Raw genomic sequence first — 16,132 nt, 5'->3', positions numbered from 1 at the left:
TGTGGAACATAATTGATTGATTTTTCTTATTATTAATTTATCCACTTTTAAACAAATGTCTTCTTCGAAAAAAGCACGTGACTCATATTTCGTTGAAAATCAAATTTGTTCCGCTCTATAATGGATGCAAAGTTCAAATTATCCGAAACAAACACAAATTTACAGGCAAACAACATAAAAGAGTTCCTCTCTTTCCCTCTCCCACTCCCCCCCCCCCTCTCTGTACCAATATAAGGTACATATAAGCATGTTTTACTGGCTTGGACTTCATTTTATTTTGTGGATAGGTAGTTCTCCATGACCCAGGAAGGACCCCTCCCCTCCAGGGGGTGGGGTTGGGGGTTGGTGGCTCCTGGATTATCGGCCGAGGCCATCATCAGAAAGACAAGGGGATGTTACCGTAAAAGTAAATGTGAAAGTTCCAGCGGCGAATTCGGGTCTTTGGAGGGGGCGTAATAATAAAATTTATTGCGGAATGCTACGATGGCCGACATCAGAAAGTAGATATTCCGACTGCTATTAAAATTTGTATATCTACATGTAAAATGTACATTGACATGTACATTTTGCAATGACAGTGCACAATTTGTGCTCTTAACTTTTGTCTGTACATATACAAAATGGCAAAAAGGCAAATGTCAAAACGTGAACGTTTGAAACACATATTCTTTAATTACAATTCCTGGTACAGACAAAAGTAGGTCACCGTTACCTACTTTTGACATTTTATGGATATATTTAAATATCTCCAATACTTATTGACTTAGAATCATCAAACTTTGTCAGTTGATGCATCTGGGTCCTTGAAAAATGTCAACCAAAAGTAGGTCATGGTGACTTAAATTTGAAATGTTGTGGCTATATTTAAATATCTCCAGGTACTTAAAAGTTTAGAATAGTAAACAATTTGTCAATTGATGCATCTTAGGTCCTTGGATAATGATAACTAAAAAGTAGGTCACAGTGACCTTCTTTTTAAATTTGTTGGAAATTTTAAAATAATTGGGTAATGATTTGTTAAGATTAATCAATCTCTGCCAATTGATGCATTTTGGGTCATCAAAATGTGTTTAATAAAAGGTTGGTCATGTTGACCTACTTTTTGGATTTTCAGGGCATTATTTAGATATTTCAAATAATAAGAGTCTTAAGATAATAAAAATTTGTCATTTGAGGCATATTGGGGTCTTAGAGTTAGTTTACTAAAAAGTAGGTCACTGTGACCAACTTTTGCAATCTCATGATTATATATTAATCTTTCAGATAATAAGGGGCTTAGGATCATCACACTTTGTCAGTTGATTATCCTGGGCTCTCCGAGAGTTTAAGCTAAGATTTAGGTCTTGATGACTTACTTTTGGAATTTGAAGGCTTTATTTAAAATTAATATACAGGATACTTAGAGACTCCAAATAGAAGCAATAGAGTGTACAATTTATCAGAAGAGCGATCCAATGCCCTTGGATCTATTGTTTTTGGTTAGATCTATTGTGCACATATTTTGCCTTTTTATGGACGACGGGAAAAAAAATTGACTCCTACATCAAGAGTGCAAAAAAAAAAAAAAAGGAATTGAGAAATAAGATTGACAATAGTGGTTCTCTTGTATCAATTATTGTAGCGAAATGATCACAACATATATCACAATGTGTGTGATATATTCACGTAAACTTTATTTGGATCAATAATTTACTTTCGTAAATTTTATTCTCGCTTAATTATAATTATTTATAAACGTCATATACTGCAGTAACAACACTTTGTAAAAAATTGATTCACATAAAAAGTAAAAAAAACTTGCTCGCGAAAATAATGTGTTGCGATAATTTCTTTAAGAGAAAATGGATGGAGTAAAAGTGAGACTTTTCTCTGAAAGTATAACTGTATTTTGTTCAAGCCACATCTTTTTATTTATTTATTTATTTTGAAGTTCAAATTAATAATTTTCAAACTTTAACAAGGCAAAGTGTTAATTTGTTCTAATTTTAATTTAAGAAAATAGTAGACATGCTTTGTCGATTAATTCTGTTACATTTGATCAAATTCAGTGTCAACAATGTTTTGAAATTCTTTGATATGTATATCACAAAATTAAAACTTGAAATAAGGAAATTAAAAAAAAATCAATAATTGCAAATTGTATATTCATAATTAACTGAAAATAATCATGAGGCTGATTTTGATTAGGTAAAATGTGAATTAACAAAATAGCTATACTTCCTGAGAATACTCATTGTTTACTTCATATATTACTATAGAAATTTGAGCAGTTTGTGCGTAAGATTGACCAATCCTAGGTGCTGCAGCTAATCAGAGATTTGTGCTTGACGTCTAAATGATGAAATATCATATTACGACTTACTTAGAAGCAAAATACAGGGGATTCTTGATTTTTATCTTTACACTTTACTACTTGGTACACACTCTTTAACTGAGTAAATACACGTTTTTACAAACATTAATTCTGCGACAGGGAAGTTATATAGTAAATATTTGATACCTCTGTGTACGTGCTCAACTGACCCGGAAGTTAGAAACCTACTTATATTAATAGACAGTAGGAAAAGGTTCACTGGTGTTCTGGTTTAGAAAATAAGGATAAATTGTGAAAACGTTGGAATGTCATGTCGGTAAGCAGCCGTACTGTGAATTTTGTGTACATGTATCTACAACTCTGTGCACGGTGGCAATCATTCAATGCATTTTAATGATTTGACCCTTGATATTTTGTGGCTGTTGACAGGCACTACAATACAGAGGCATGTAGCACAAGTTTCCTTCTGCAAGATTTTAATTGTCCAGAATATTATAATATACATTTCCTACTTACTGTCTGTCTGATTTACTATAGTACCTATATAATTTAAACAGTTATTGTTGTTGTTGAAGTCAATACGATGATCTAGCCATCCGAGGAGTGCAATATTCACCGAACCCAAATGACGAGGTGAATATTGTACTTCGAAGGTAGCTTATTCATCGTATTGACTTCAAAAACAGTAATAATGGTTTTATTATGTGATTTAATAATTACCCGGGTAAATGATACAAACTTATAAAGTAGTTAATGCTATCTTATATGTTTACAGTTGACAGCTGAAAAAAAACTTTGATGAGTCCCATAAAAAGAGATTTCTTTTATATTCCATTTTTGAGGTTAGGGGTCCATTAGTAGGGGACCATTCTTTCAGTGAATATTTTACTCTGAAATAAAAATAAAAAAAATCACGTTCAGAAAAATTGTTTGGGATGGGGGTGGAAGTCCCCTGCAACCAACCCCCATAACCACCCCGCCCTAAATTATATATTCCCTAATGTTATGTTCATCAGAATGGAAGTTGGTAGCAAATGAAATAGCTTATCAAAAGTTTTGTAGAGTATTCACCTGGAAGGTCACGTGCAGGCGAATACAACATAGCATTTTTTCTTCTATTTATTTCTTTATTTTCTATTGGATCTTAGCCAATTAAAGAGGTAGGAATTATTCAATCATATACATGTAATAAATTATAATATAATCTCTTTGAACATCTGACATATTTTCATAGCAAAATTTGAATTTAAGGGGGACGACTATAGTTTTATTGTGTGAAAACTACAACAGCGAAACTCTTCATTTTTATACCATATATAACTTACATTAACTTCAGTGTACATGCAAAGTTTGAGGGAAATCTACCGTCCAAGTATTTTTGAGGGACCGTCTCAAAATACAGGTACATTTACTATAGGATTATATAGGAAAATGCCAATTTTTAGCACTTTAAAGCAAATTATACAAAAACTACAATAGACATTTTGTTCAAACTATAATATTTGATGAGTAATACTATATTATACAATATATGTAAGAAACACAAAATTCTACCACCTTGTTACCAGAGGGGGCATCTCAAAATGCAAAAAATTAGCAAATTTTACTATTTTTATAGAGTATTACAAAATATGATGTACACAATGGATTCACATAAAAACATGATTAAAATATTGGTGATATTCTCAAATTTCTATCTTTTAAATTTCAAGAGCCTATGTTTATTACTTTTTCCTTAATAATATTTTTATTACCCCTTTCTTTAAGAGCTACAGATTATCATAACGTCAAAAACACACTGCAACGACGTCAATCTACCTATCAATTGCAAAATCGGTTAAAAAATCAGTTATATCAAATTGTAATTACATTTTTACACCTATAATTTCTTAATTTTGTTAAATCTTAATAATTAAGCAAAAAAAGTTGCATTAAAACAGTAAATACGCGTCATTTTACTATGATGCGCGAAATATTGCGCGATGGAAACTATAGTCGGCCCCCTTAAAGAATATTCATTTAGTCTTATGTGCGAAAACCTGTTTGGGATCAAAAAAAGTTGAATAGATATTGATACTATATTAAAATCTTCCCACCTGAACATCAAAATATTTTAAATGTACTACTGTAAAATCACAAATTTTTGCGGTGTTTAATTTTCGTTGTTTTCAAGCTATGAAGAAACCCACGAATTTCCAGCACGAAATGTAAAATGTTACATATATAACTAAGAAACAATTCTCCATCCACGAAATCAAATCCCCATGAACCAAGTGCTTTTCTTCAAACCACGAAAATTTGTCACCGCGAAAATATGTGATTTTACAATATATTTTATAAGGAATTAGCTATACATGTACCTATGAGTTAATCTTTTTTAAAAGCCTTTAATTTTTTGTAGTTCAGTAAAACATACGTAGCCTAACATATAAAATGGAGAAAGAAAAAAGTCCTTAATACACTATAGTATATGCCCATATTAAAAGTCAGTTAAGCAGTGTGCCAATTATCATGAAACATAAAAATACGTTAACAATACACCATACGTAATAAAGAAGATAGCATTTTTGGGGACTTTTCTGTGGTTGAATCTTAATGAAAAAAGCATTAGGGTGAAAAAGATATTATTAAACAAAGGAATTCGGCCTTAGATTCGATATATAAATATTGCTTGTGGTTATGTGTGATACTGAAAATTTTCAAAAATGTATTACCAAAACAAGTGCCTGCACGTGCCCCCCCTCCCCCCCCCAATGCATATCAAATGGTTAAATTAATCCACCAAAAAATAAATTATTGGTTACATGAAAATAAACGTTAACATGATAAAATTATACAGGGGCCTAAAAAAAGTTAGCATCAATCATACTTAAATATTCATCACATGAATTCCCTTAAAAAAATGTTTTTCGTGACTTTAATCTATTTTAATTATATGTGAAAATTATAATTATTCAACGTTCTAATTGTGAAAATGTACATTAAAAAATTTGGGTTGTTTCCTTTCATTAATAAATGTTTAATGAAATACAATAGACTCTGTATAATAAATAGTGATTTTATTGATGACTTCATAAATCAAGCATTGCGCCTTCTATATTTAGACAACAAGGGGATTTCCCTACTATTCCGCAATTTTAATCGCCTTACTGTATTTGGTGTTTTGTCCATGTTTTATCTCAAAAAATAGAAAGGTAACCATTTTCTATTTTTTGAACGATAATATTTTTCGTAGCTCGAACTGTTATATTGCCATCAGTGAATGTATGATTTTAAAAACAATTTTCGTTTTGGCACATTCATATTACGTAGCTCAAGGAAATATATCGTTTGTCCAATAAAAATTTGAAAGGAAAACCGTAAGAGTACAGCCTGTTTTTACATTCCTCATTGGAATTGATACAAAGTAAGTAACCATGTTTTCATTATTTTGATATCTTAAATCTTTTTAACAAAAAAGAAAAGATGACCAAAACATATGCCTCAACTTTCATTTTAGGTCTGAGGCGTACTAGGCCTTTATCGTAGGACCATTCATAGATTTTTTTTAGTTTCACGTTGCTACAGACCTTGTTTTCATTTTGTCATTACCGGTATCCCACGTATAGCAGATAATTTTTAGTTATATTTAGACCATTATGAAATGATTCTTTTTGTTTAGTGATTATTTGTACACCAATACTGACCACTGATTTAATCTTTGCATGGGTTTCACTATAAACCAGGAAATAACGGAAGTTTTGTGAATATTTACCTAAAAATAAAACATTTTTTAGTATGGGAAAGCTATACTTGTTCACTTGAAGATTTTATTGACAATTTAATTATAGGATTGAAGTTTTTTCTCAGAAATATTTGTCAGTATAAATTTTTTTCGTATTGATCAGCATATCCAAATAAAAGATCTTAATATAGAATAAAGTACTTAATGTATAAAACTTACATAAGGTAACTGGTCACTCTCATATACTGGCACTATAATCATGATAAAACACACCATTTTGTTTATTTCAGAAAAAAATCGGATTGACATGTCATACTTTTTGCCAAAGTTTGTTTTCCTTTATTTAATTTTTTTTTTAAAACATCATATCATTAGGAAACAGGTGACCTACTATTCACAATAATTATGTAAAAACTTGGTGATGATTCTAATTTATTATGTGTATATAATTATTTAAACGACTTCCTCTTTAACATGTTTAATATACTTACAACTCTATATAATTCTTTTTCCCAACAGAATTACAATGAAGCATTAGGCACAATGCTTATACCAGGGATATCAGCCGTGAAGAATGACCCATCATGCATCTCAGACCTCCTTACACCTCCCTAGTGATGCTAGTGACATCCAGCAACTACAAGAGGAAAACGAACTGCTACACGGAAAAATTCGAGGATACTTAACTTTAGGTAGAATTTCACCTGAGATCATTTATGTCATCTGTCAAAATATCAAAGTTTAATGTACACAAATTATAGATTGTGTCTTTCGTTTATAAATCAGTAGTACAAATGTATATTATCAATTTATTAATTTTTAATAAAAATTACTTGTTTTAAAAAGTCAGTGTTCTTAAGTAATTGTTTTAGTTGTTTAATTACAGGAAACTTATTACTTGAGAAAAAAGAAGAGTGTCAAGTGTTGCAGGAGGAAAACAAAGCTCTCCGCGAAGCATTAGAGTTGATACAGAAAAACAACCAATCACAGCCAAACGTAATGGATCATGATATAGACGTTACATTTAACGTTAGTGCACTCAGTTTAATGAGCAGGAATTGCTTCCTTGTCAAATTTAATTTCAATTAACATAGTCAACTTATCGTTTTGTTGATTTATTGTTTTTTGAGTTTAATGACCTGTCAATTAAAAATGACAAGGAACTATTTGTTACGATTTGTCCAACATTACTATCTAATGAGATGTCCAAGACAATGACCATAACTCATAACTATATTAAAATAGCCATAATTTTTTTCAGAAGGTTAAGACTGAAGGTCCTCCATCTTTAAAAATTGATAATCAACAAAAGCACACCACTGAACATTTTCCAAGCTACATCCATAACACAGTTACAATGTCCAACTCATCACCCCCCAAAGATGTTGTTACACATGCCAAACCTTTTCTGGATGACAAGATGCCAACACAAGAGTCCCTAGAATTCGAAAACCACAGCGCAAAGAATCGGAGCTGTCGCACCTCAGAATCAGCCTCCAGTTTTGAGCGAATTGACCCTACCCCCTCTGGATCGCTTCTGGAGCAGATGACAAGACAAACTAACACTTCTCCGAACTTAAATCGGCAGCTCTCAACGAAGGTCAACTACACAAGTTCTAACGGTAGCCTGAATCTGATGGAGTTTCCATCGATGTCAGAGTCCCAGCAGGTCATTAGCAGCCCCCAGGAAGAACTCTCTGGTCCAGTTGATGCCCAAAATATTGTAAGCCCTCCAAGAATTAATAATGCAAGGTTTCCCAGCACAAATTGAAATAACATTATTTTCTGTCAAAAGGGTCAAAGTCAAAAGTATTCAGTATTTAAAGCAATATGAGCTGCATTTTTGACAATTTTATTGAGCTGGTAAAATGTGTTTCTATGATAAATATTTTTATAATTTAAACCTTTATGATCAATTAGACTAAATCAAAGTAATAAACTGTCTCGGAAGAAAGACTTTTGTACAATCTAGTATATAAGATTATCTAAGAAATCAATATTGTACAGGACGACAATAATGTAATATAGCTTCTATCACAGCTTATAAAAAGTTCTTCAGACTGCAAATATATTGTATGAGTATAACAGTTTATGAATATTTTTTTTGTTTGTCCTTGAAATAGTTAATTACAATTTTGCCACAAAAATGTTAGACATCAGGGTTGCAGCTCATTACTTTAACCCTACAGGTCCTGAGTTCAAGATTTGAAAATTGAGGATTCCTTTTTTGATAGTTTTATTTACATATAAATGTACATGATATTTTTTTTTTTACATACGTAGTACATCTAGGAAGTATTGATTAAGATTCTTACTGCATAGCAATCAGTTTAGGTGCTTGCAAACCATTTTAAATAAATGAAAAAAAATCATAACACTGTTCATAAATCTAAAAACTTGATGATTTTTATCATATGGTAATAAATTATACATTTATGTAATATCACTTAAACCTGCTGATTACGACATAATACTGTTTGTTGATTGTAGCCGAACAGAGACAACAGAGAGGAGGAAACTGTACTGAGTATAAAGGTGAGCCAGGTGGCCGGTACGATCGACCTAACGACCGACGGCCCCGCTGAGAAAATGAGGAAATTCCTGGAGGAGCTCGTCCCAGAAATCGAAAAACAGGAAGAAGAGACCAAGAAATACAAGGTCAGTGAACAAAATGCGCTCTGTGTCGATGTGTAAAACTAGTGAAAAATAGCTGACTGCTGCAATGTAGGCTCTGTACCTACACTTGTTGCTGTGTTTTAAAAAAGTGAAAAATAAGCTGTTTTGAATTTTAGTTGCAGCTCTCTAAAGAGGAATTTGTTGGTTTAAATGATGATCAGAAAGATAGAAATTTAAAAAGTTTTTGTTGTTTTTTTTTTCACAGACATGCAATTTAGCACTAAAAGAAGAACTAGAACAAGAAAAGTAAGGAACTTATTGCTGCCTTATGAACAACCAAAATAAAATTAGTATAAATTAACCTTTAAAAACATAAGATTTCTTTCACTTTCTTTTCCTCCTCCATTCTGTTGTTACAATATGACCTTCTTTCTGAATTGAAGGTCGGAGAATCGCCGTCTGCTACAGAGGATACAACAGCTGGAGCATCAGGTCAACAACCTGAGTCCTGCTTCATCCATGTCCTCCCAGACCCAGGTTCTGGACTGGGAACAGCACAGGAGAAAAGACGTACAGGTAGGGGAGAAAATAGACCATACAGTCAGATATAATGTAATAAATAGTCAGTACAGACCCAGGTCCAGGATTGGGAACAACACAGGAGAATAGACGTACAGGTAGGGGGAAAATAAACTATTTGTAATTTGTACTGTGGTTTCATCAATATATACGATGAACACCAATTTTCGAGGATTTCGATAATCCACGAAATTCAGTGTTCAGTGAATTAAGAAATATCTTATTTATTTGTAAAGGCAGTGGTTTTGTCCACGAAATAACATATCCTCCCAAATGTCTGTTTTACAAAATCCACGAAAACTAATGCCAACAAAAATTGATGAAAGCATAGTAATCATTCATACATAAAATGTAATAAATAGTTATTACAGACCCAGGTCCTAGACTGGGAACAACAAAGGAGAAAAGATGTACAGGTAGAGGGACACATAGCTCATTTAATGCATAAAAAAGTCAATCACTTAAGCGGATGTATAAATTATGAAAAATACATGTAGTTTTAATGTCATGTAACGTTATAGCATGAAATGTTTATCTTATTTAAGCTCTGCCCCCTATTCCTCAATCATTGATGAATTCAAAGTTCAAAGAAGTATCTTTAATGCAACTGTCTTTGTAAATTTAAAATGTAAATTGATTCAAACACCAGAGGGCAAAAATGACAGGACAAAAAAAGAAATCTGTATACATTTCTAAAACACAGTGTTTTAGTTGTACTGTAAATATTTTTTGTTTACATATTGTATTTTTACTTTACTTTTTTCAGAAAATGGAGAATGGTAGACTTAGCAGTAGAGAACAGGAGACTATAGACAAAGTAATTATTTGAATTCATGGGAAAATTAAAGAAAAGTTTAGGTATTCTTAAAACAGATCTATGCTCAATATCTTATGGGAATGTGTTTGAATTAGTTACAGAAGGAAACCCAGAAATGGCGGGACTATTTTAGTCAGTGGACGCGAGATAAGGAGAAGTTAAAGTCAGAGAATGATAAACTGAGAGCAGAAATCACAAACTTCAAAGCTCAGGACGAAAAAAGACAGGAAGAGTTTGACAAGATTCTTCTTAATGCCAAGGAAAGGACTAACGAGGCAGAGGTAATGAGGATAATTTTGCAATAATTTGTAATTATCTCCCTTTGGAAAAAGGCATTACCCTTCATTTGAACAAACTTGAATCCCCTTTACCGAAGGATACTTTTATGGGAGGTATTGGTGAAATTGCCCCAGTGGTTCTTGAGAAGATGAAAATGTGAAAAGTTTACAGACAGAAGGTCTAACAGAAGGCTAGACAGACAGACAGACAGATGGACAGACGTAAGACAAAATGTGATCAGAAAAGCTCACATGAGCCTTTGGTTCAGGTGAGCTAAAAATTATAAATTAAAGAAGGCTTTACAAAAAGGATTTACAAAAAATCTCTTCTTAAAAAAACAATTCTTTACATCTCAATGGTGACTCTAAGTTGATAGATAATACAGGGATCTGAGCATGTTTATATCTGTTATCATTATATGGCGAGAAAATAACTTTTCATGTCTATCAAAACCTCTTTAATAATTCAGTGTTGCTATAGTTTTTTTATGATCTTATTCAGGCCAAACGGGAAGATTTACAACAGAGACTGGACAGACAAACTCTGAAGGTCGAGGCCTTGGAAGCGGAAGCTTATCAGACATTAGAGGTCATTAATGGACTCAAAAGGGAGAAGAGTGCCATGGAGGCTGAGGTGAATGTCCTTAAGGTAAGGGTCAAAGGTTAAAGTGTAGAGGGTATTCATAGAAGATGAATCTTAGATTTTTTTTTTTTCTTGAAATGATATTTGATATTTATAGCTTTGATTCTATGCATATTTTTATCTCATGATATTCAGGGAACAGGCAATGGGGTTAGAGTTGTTGGACTTACAGAAAGCCGCAGCAGTGAGGAACTGAAGCTAGAAAATGCCGTTCTGAGAGAACAGGTATGTCTGACTCAGTTAATTTTAGTGAAAAGAAAAGTTTCATTTATAAATTTCATCAGAAATATTTTATAAATTTCATCAGAAATATAAAGATAGAAACAGGAGATAAGATCTTGTCCATGAATCATTGACATTTATAATTTTGCCCCCATCACAGCTGACAGTATTTAAGGAGGACTTTGACAGAGAGAGAAGTGACCGGGCCCATGCTCAGTCTGTGAAGGACGATCTCAGGAAGCAGCTGGAGGCAGAGCAGAGGAAGGTCAAGACCCTACAGGACCAGCTCAGGGGCTTCGAGAGACAGGTGGGTGTTCGATTTAGTTTACTAGGAACTCCCAGGACTTATTCAAAGTAGTCTAAGGTTGGAAATATTTAACAATTGTTTTATGTAAAGATGTAAAAAAAAAGTTGTTCTTTTCTGCAGCTTCGAAGTGCAGAGAAGAATGTGAAGCAAACAATGACAGAAAATGTACAGTTACATTCTGAAAATCAAAAACTGAAAAAAGAGGTACATCATAAGCATTGAATTTGATCATAAGAATTATTTTTAATTGATATTTTGTTTAAATGAATGATTGCTATGAATTTTTTTCAATGATAGCTTCAGCGTGAAAAGGATAGGAATGCCCAACAGCAGTACTACCAAATGATGAATCGTCCTGCTGTGCCAGAGTTCATGACCCCCTACAGAAGCCAGCCTGAGTCTGATCCTATGGCACAACCTGTACCCCCATACATGTTCCAAACAGCACGACCTCAAGGTAAGACAAAAGCATCTCCTTAATGAATTGAAGTTATATTTTAACATTTGGAGACCTGTATTTGAGAGATTTTCTAATTAATATATTTTATAAACCAGAAGTCTCTGACGAGACTGTAGCTCTACTGGTTAATACTTAAAACAAAGGAAGAGAAAAGTAGCAGTTGGGACTTGAGACTTTAAATCAGCAAAAGATAGAAAAATGATCCTTGCCACTCATCAAAATAAAAACCGATGCACAGAATTATGTATCTTAGTATAGTCTACTTGTGTGCCAAGTTATATTGAAATGGAACCAAAACTGTAGGAGGAGTAGCATTTTGAAAGAATTTCACAGAAATTTCTATTTTTAGTAACCTTGGCAACACCGTTCATCTAAATCAAAAACCGATGCACAAAATAATGTATCCTAGTGTAGTCTACTTGTGTGCCAAGTTATATTGAAATCGAACCAAAACTGTAGGAGAAGTAGCATTTTGAAACAATTTCACAAAAATTTCTATTTTTAGTAACCTCGGCAACACCGTTCATCACAATCAAAAACCAATGCACAGAATTATGTATCTTAGTGTAGTCTACTTGTGTGCCAAGTTATATTGAAATCGAACCAAATCTGTAGGAGGAGTAGCATTTTGAAACAATTTCACAGAAATTTCTATTTTTAGTAACCATGGCAACACCGTTCACCGAAATCAAAAACCGATGCACCGAATTATGTATCTTAGTGTAGTCTACTTGTGTGCCAAGTTATATTGAAATAGGACCAAAATTGTAGGAGGAGTAGCATTTTGAAACAATTTCACAAAAATTTCTATTTTTAGTAACCTCGGCAACACCATTCATCGAAATCAAAAACTGATGCACAGAATTATGTATCTTAGTGTAGTCTACTTGTGTGCCAAGTTATATTGAAATCGGACCAAAACTGTAGGAGGAGTAGCATTTTGAAAAATTGTTTACAGACAGACAGACAGACAGACGGACGGACGACGGACGCATTACTATCGCATTAGCTCTTCTGGTCTCTGACCAGTAGAGCTAAAAATTCACAGCAAACTGAATCTGAGATTTTTAGAACTCATATTTTTGAAAAGGCATACCCTTGGATTCAATACAGAGTTGCCTAGTGATCTACATGTAATCTGATGATGTATCTGTTTATGTTGTAGACACTTCAGGGGAGTATTTCCGACCCCAGTTGACCAATAAGGCCCAGCTGTGTCCTGAACAGCTCCCCGGGGCCTGGGGATGTCCTAACTGTACCTACACAAACCACCCCTCCCGCACCGTGTGTGAAATCTGTGGATGTGTCTTCACAAGAGGTAATGACAGCTTTCTATGTAATCTACCAACTGGCATTTAAAAAAAAATAATGACTCAATGCTAAGCTCAGTAAATCTTGGCAAAAATTTATCCAGCATATTTATTTTTTTTTTTCAGAACAACTTCAGAACTATTACCAGCAAAATACCAATCAGTCACAAGTAAGAAAGAAAAAAGTTTGAATCATTATTATACACTTTTATCAAATAAATCAAAAAAGTTTGTCAGATTTAGTATAAGTATAAACCAATCCATTCATTCAATTTCTAAGTACAGGGTATGTTCCAATTTTATATATGATAGTGGTCTATTTATATCTACAGCATCTGATGGCTCGGGGAGACACAGTGCCACCTGGTGGTGGTGATGACCCTCGTGACCTTTGTACTGACTCTGGCAAGAAGGCCATCAACTGTCATTAGTGTAGGTTTATCATTTGCTTATTTAATATAGATCATGAAATTTTTGCAACATACTAGTATTCATTAACTCTTTATTATTGAGACAAAATTTGCATGGATTAAGGTTATTGCTCTATATAATCTTAAGGAATAACATATTAATAATAATCATGTACTAATATATGCAAGAATGAGATTTTGGTGAGCACACTGTCTTATGTTGTTACAAGAAAGTCAAGTTCTTGCAAATTAAAAATAAGCATATTTTTTCCTATTATTATAGATATATATTTTAGAGGGTAGTATTTCTCTTTTATTTTTTAGAATTCCTTTTCTTTTCACAGATTCTTCAAAGTGCCACATACCTTTTATTTGAACAATACCAATGACAGTTGAGCCCTTTCAGCTTCTGTTTTTCGCCCTCTGTGGAGAGACTAACACACAAGTCAGATCAAATCTGACATAGCTATTTTTAATCTCAGTATGTTTTGGAAGTACCAAATATTTCAATGCCAAGCTCAAAAAGCTTGTCATTGAAATATTTTGTACTTCCAAAATCACTGAGATTAAAATTTAAGTCAAATATTACCCCAAATATTTGAACCATGCATTTCGACCCCATCTTCTTGACAGAGGATATAAAACGTGACAGAAGCCATGTGTTTTGGAGATGTCAGTGTTATCGGTGATTCCATCACAAGATCATGGATGGAGGTATTTTTGTTCTGTTGATAATTGATTGACCACATTGAAGTGTGGGGATTCAGAGTACCTATGGGAGTTAACTCCCATTAGTGTGAAACAGAAACAAGTCGAGGAGGAAATGTTGGACTAACTGGAACTGTACTATGGAAGGAATAAGAGAGGTTTGAAAATTTAAGATTCTGATTGAAGATGCACCAATTATTTCTCCTGAGGATATCCTGGAGTTAACCATGAAACAGAAATTTAAATTTAACTGCAAATCTTTGTGTTTTTTTAAATCACACACATTAGTAGGTAGTAGTTTGTTTTGTTTTATTATTCATGATGATAATATTTTATTCAACTTGTACATTGAAATGCACAAATAGTTCCCAAAATAGTGGACATTTTTTATGTTGTGATGTATTAAATTATATATTTTATTTTACTTGATTTTTATTCATATTCATGTTGTAAATTATTTACCGTTTATTTGTTTGATGTACTGTAAATTAGTTCTTTCTAATTACTGATTCCTACTCATGTAATTGTAATTTGTAAATGTAACTTTAGTACATTATGATCTATAATCCAGAAGTAATACTTTAATTAGGAGAAAGTTCCTAGGGCTATTAAAATTCTGATAAAGCAAGAAATGAAAAAAAATCTTACATATCTTATTTAGGTTATATACTGTCTCATGTAAATAACATTGATTGTACTAAATTCTGTGATTTAATCTATTATATGTGTAGAGAAATATTTCTTATTTTCTCATAATTATGTCAAAGAAAATACTAGTAAGACACTGTGGCCATTGCAGAAAATTTACAACGTAATGTTTTGAATTTTATTTGTAGTTTCTTATATTCCCACAATAAATCTCTTTAGTGTTATTATACGAAATTACATATAACGAATTGTTTTGAATTTTTTTCAGTTTTATTTCAAAAACGATTAGTAGCAATGATTATCCCTCAATAAATGGCCTGACAGTTATTGTTCAGTTCATGTATTCAAACAAACCCTTGATAAGATAGACTGAGTTTGATAAAATTTTAAAATTGAAAGTAGAAGTCTCTGATGAAACTGTAGTTCTTCTGGTTTTTACTTATAATAGTCTACTTTTGCACTAAGTCCTATTGAGATGAAACCAAACTGTTCAGGGATTTGCCTTTAAAAAACACAGTGGGTTGCATTTAAAATAAATCAGTAATTTCATTTACTTTTAGGAATATTAAATGAGGACATTTTTGTTGGAATACCAATACAAGTTTCTTGATGACGTCCACTTATGTATCAAGACCTATTGAAATTGGACCAATTTATAGAAGAGGTAGTGTTGGAAAGAATTTCACAGAAATGCACCATGGCAACACTGTTCATCAAAATCAAAAGCTGAAACAGAGAATTATGTTTCGTAGTCATCTACTTGTGTACCTTCTGTGAGTCTTTTTGAAAACTATGGAGGAGTGTATAGCGTTTATAAGAATTTCACAGAAATTTCTAATTTTACAAACCATGCCAAGACAGTTTTTCAAAATAAAAATAATCGGATGCGTTAAAATATATATTATTATATTATATTCGTGTATATATAGATATAGTCTCACTGAAATCGGAACGGAATTGTAAATGGAGTAGCGTTTTGAAAAAATGATTACAGACAAACGGACACGTGGCGGACACTTAACAATGTATAACGTCTACCGGACTCTTACCAGTAGAATAAAACAAAAACTTTTAGTATTGTCATATTTTAGTCGCT

General features: G+C 32.6%; 1 protein-coding gene across 7 annotated transcripts; it reads left to right on the top strand.

The window, feature by feature from the left end:
- Positions 1–2,492: 2,492 nt before the first annotated feature.
- LOC134235182 (TNFAIP3-interacting protein 1-like) lies at positions 2,493–15,280 on the top strand. Of its 7 annotated transcripts, none has more exons than XM_062717290.1 (18): positions 2,493–2,626; positions 6,558–6,730; positions 6,925–7,067; positions 7,300–7,761; positions 8,529–8,696; positions 8,920–8,960; positions 9,098–9,230; positions 10,000–10,050; positions 10,146–10,331; positions 10,831–10,977; positions 11,107–11,196; positions 11,354–11,500; positions 11,621–11,704; positions 11,798–11,957; positions 13,126–13,278; positions 13,397–13,440; positions 13,603–13,702; positions 14,025–15,280. In XM_062717290.1, exons 2-17 carry the CDS (start codon positions 6,613–6,615, stop codon positions 13,699–13,701), a joined length of 2,226 nt encoding a protein of 741 aa, XP_062573274.1. In that variant the 5' UTR covers positions 2,493–2,626; positions 6,558–6,612; the 3' UTR covers position 13,702; positions 14,025–15,280. The 7 variants fall into 7 exon arrangements, with proteins under 7 accessions (XP_062573274.1, XP_062573275.1, XP_062573276.1 ...); XM_062717291.1 differs by having other exon boundaries at positions 2,517–2,630; XM_062717292.1 differs by lacking the exon at positions 2,493–2,626 and adding an exon at positions 5,490–5,508.
- Positions 15,281–16,132: the final 852 nt, after the last annotated feature.

The sequence above is a fragment of the Saccostrea cucullata genome, unplaced genomic scaffold, assembly GCF_032062105.1.
Source record: "Saccostrea cucullata isolate Sc308-1 unplaced genomic scaffold, CSIRO_AGI_Scuc_v1 ctg23, whole genome shotgun sequence".
NCBI classification, from domain to species: domain Eukaryota; kingdom Metazoa; phylum Mollusca; class Bivalvia; order Ostreida; family Ostreidae; genus Saccostrea; species Saccostrea cuccullata.
The sequence above is the reverse complement of the archived record's forward strand: the minus strand, read 5'-3'. Positions and strand labels throughout refer to the sequence as shown.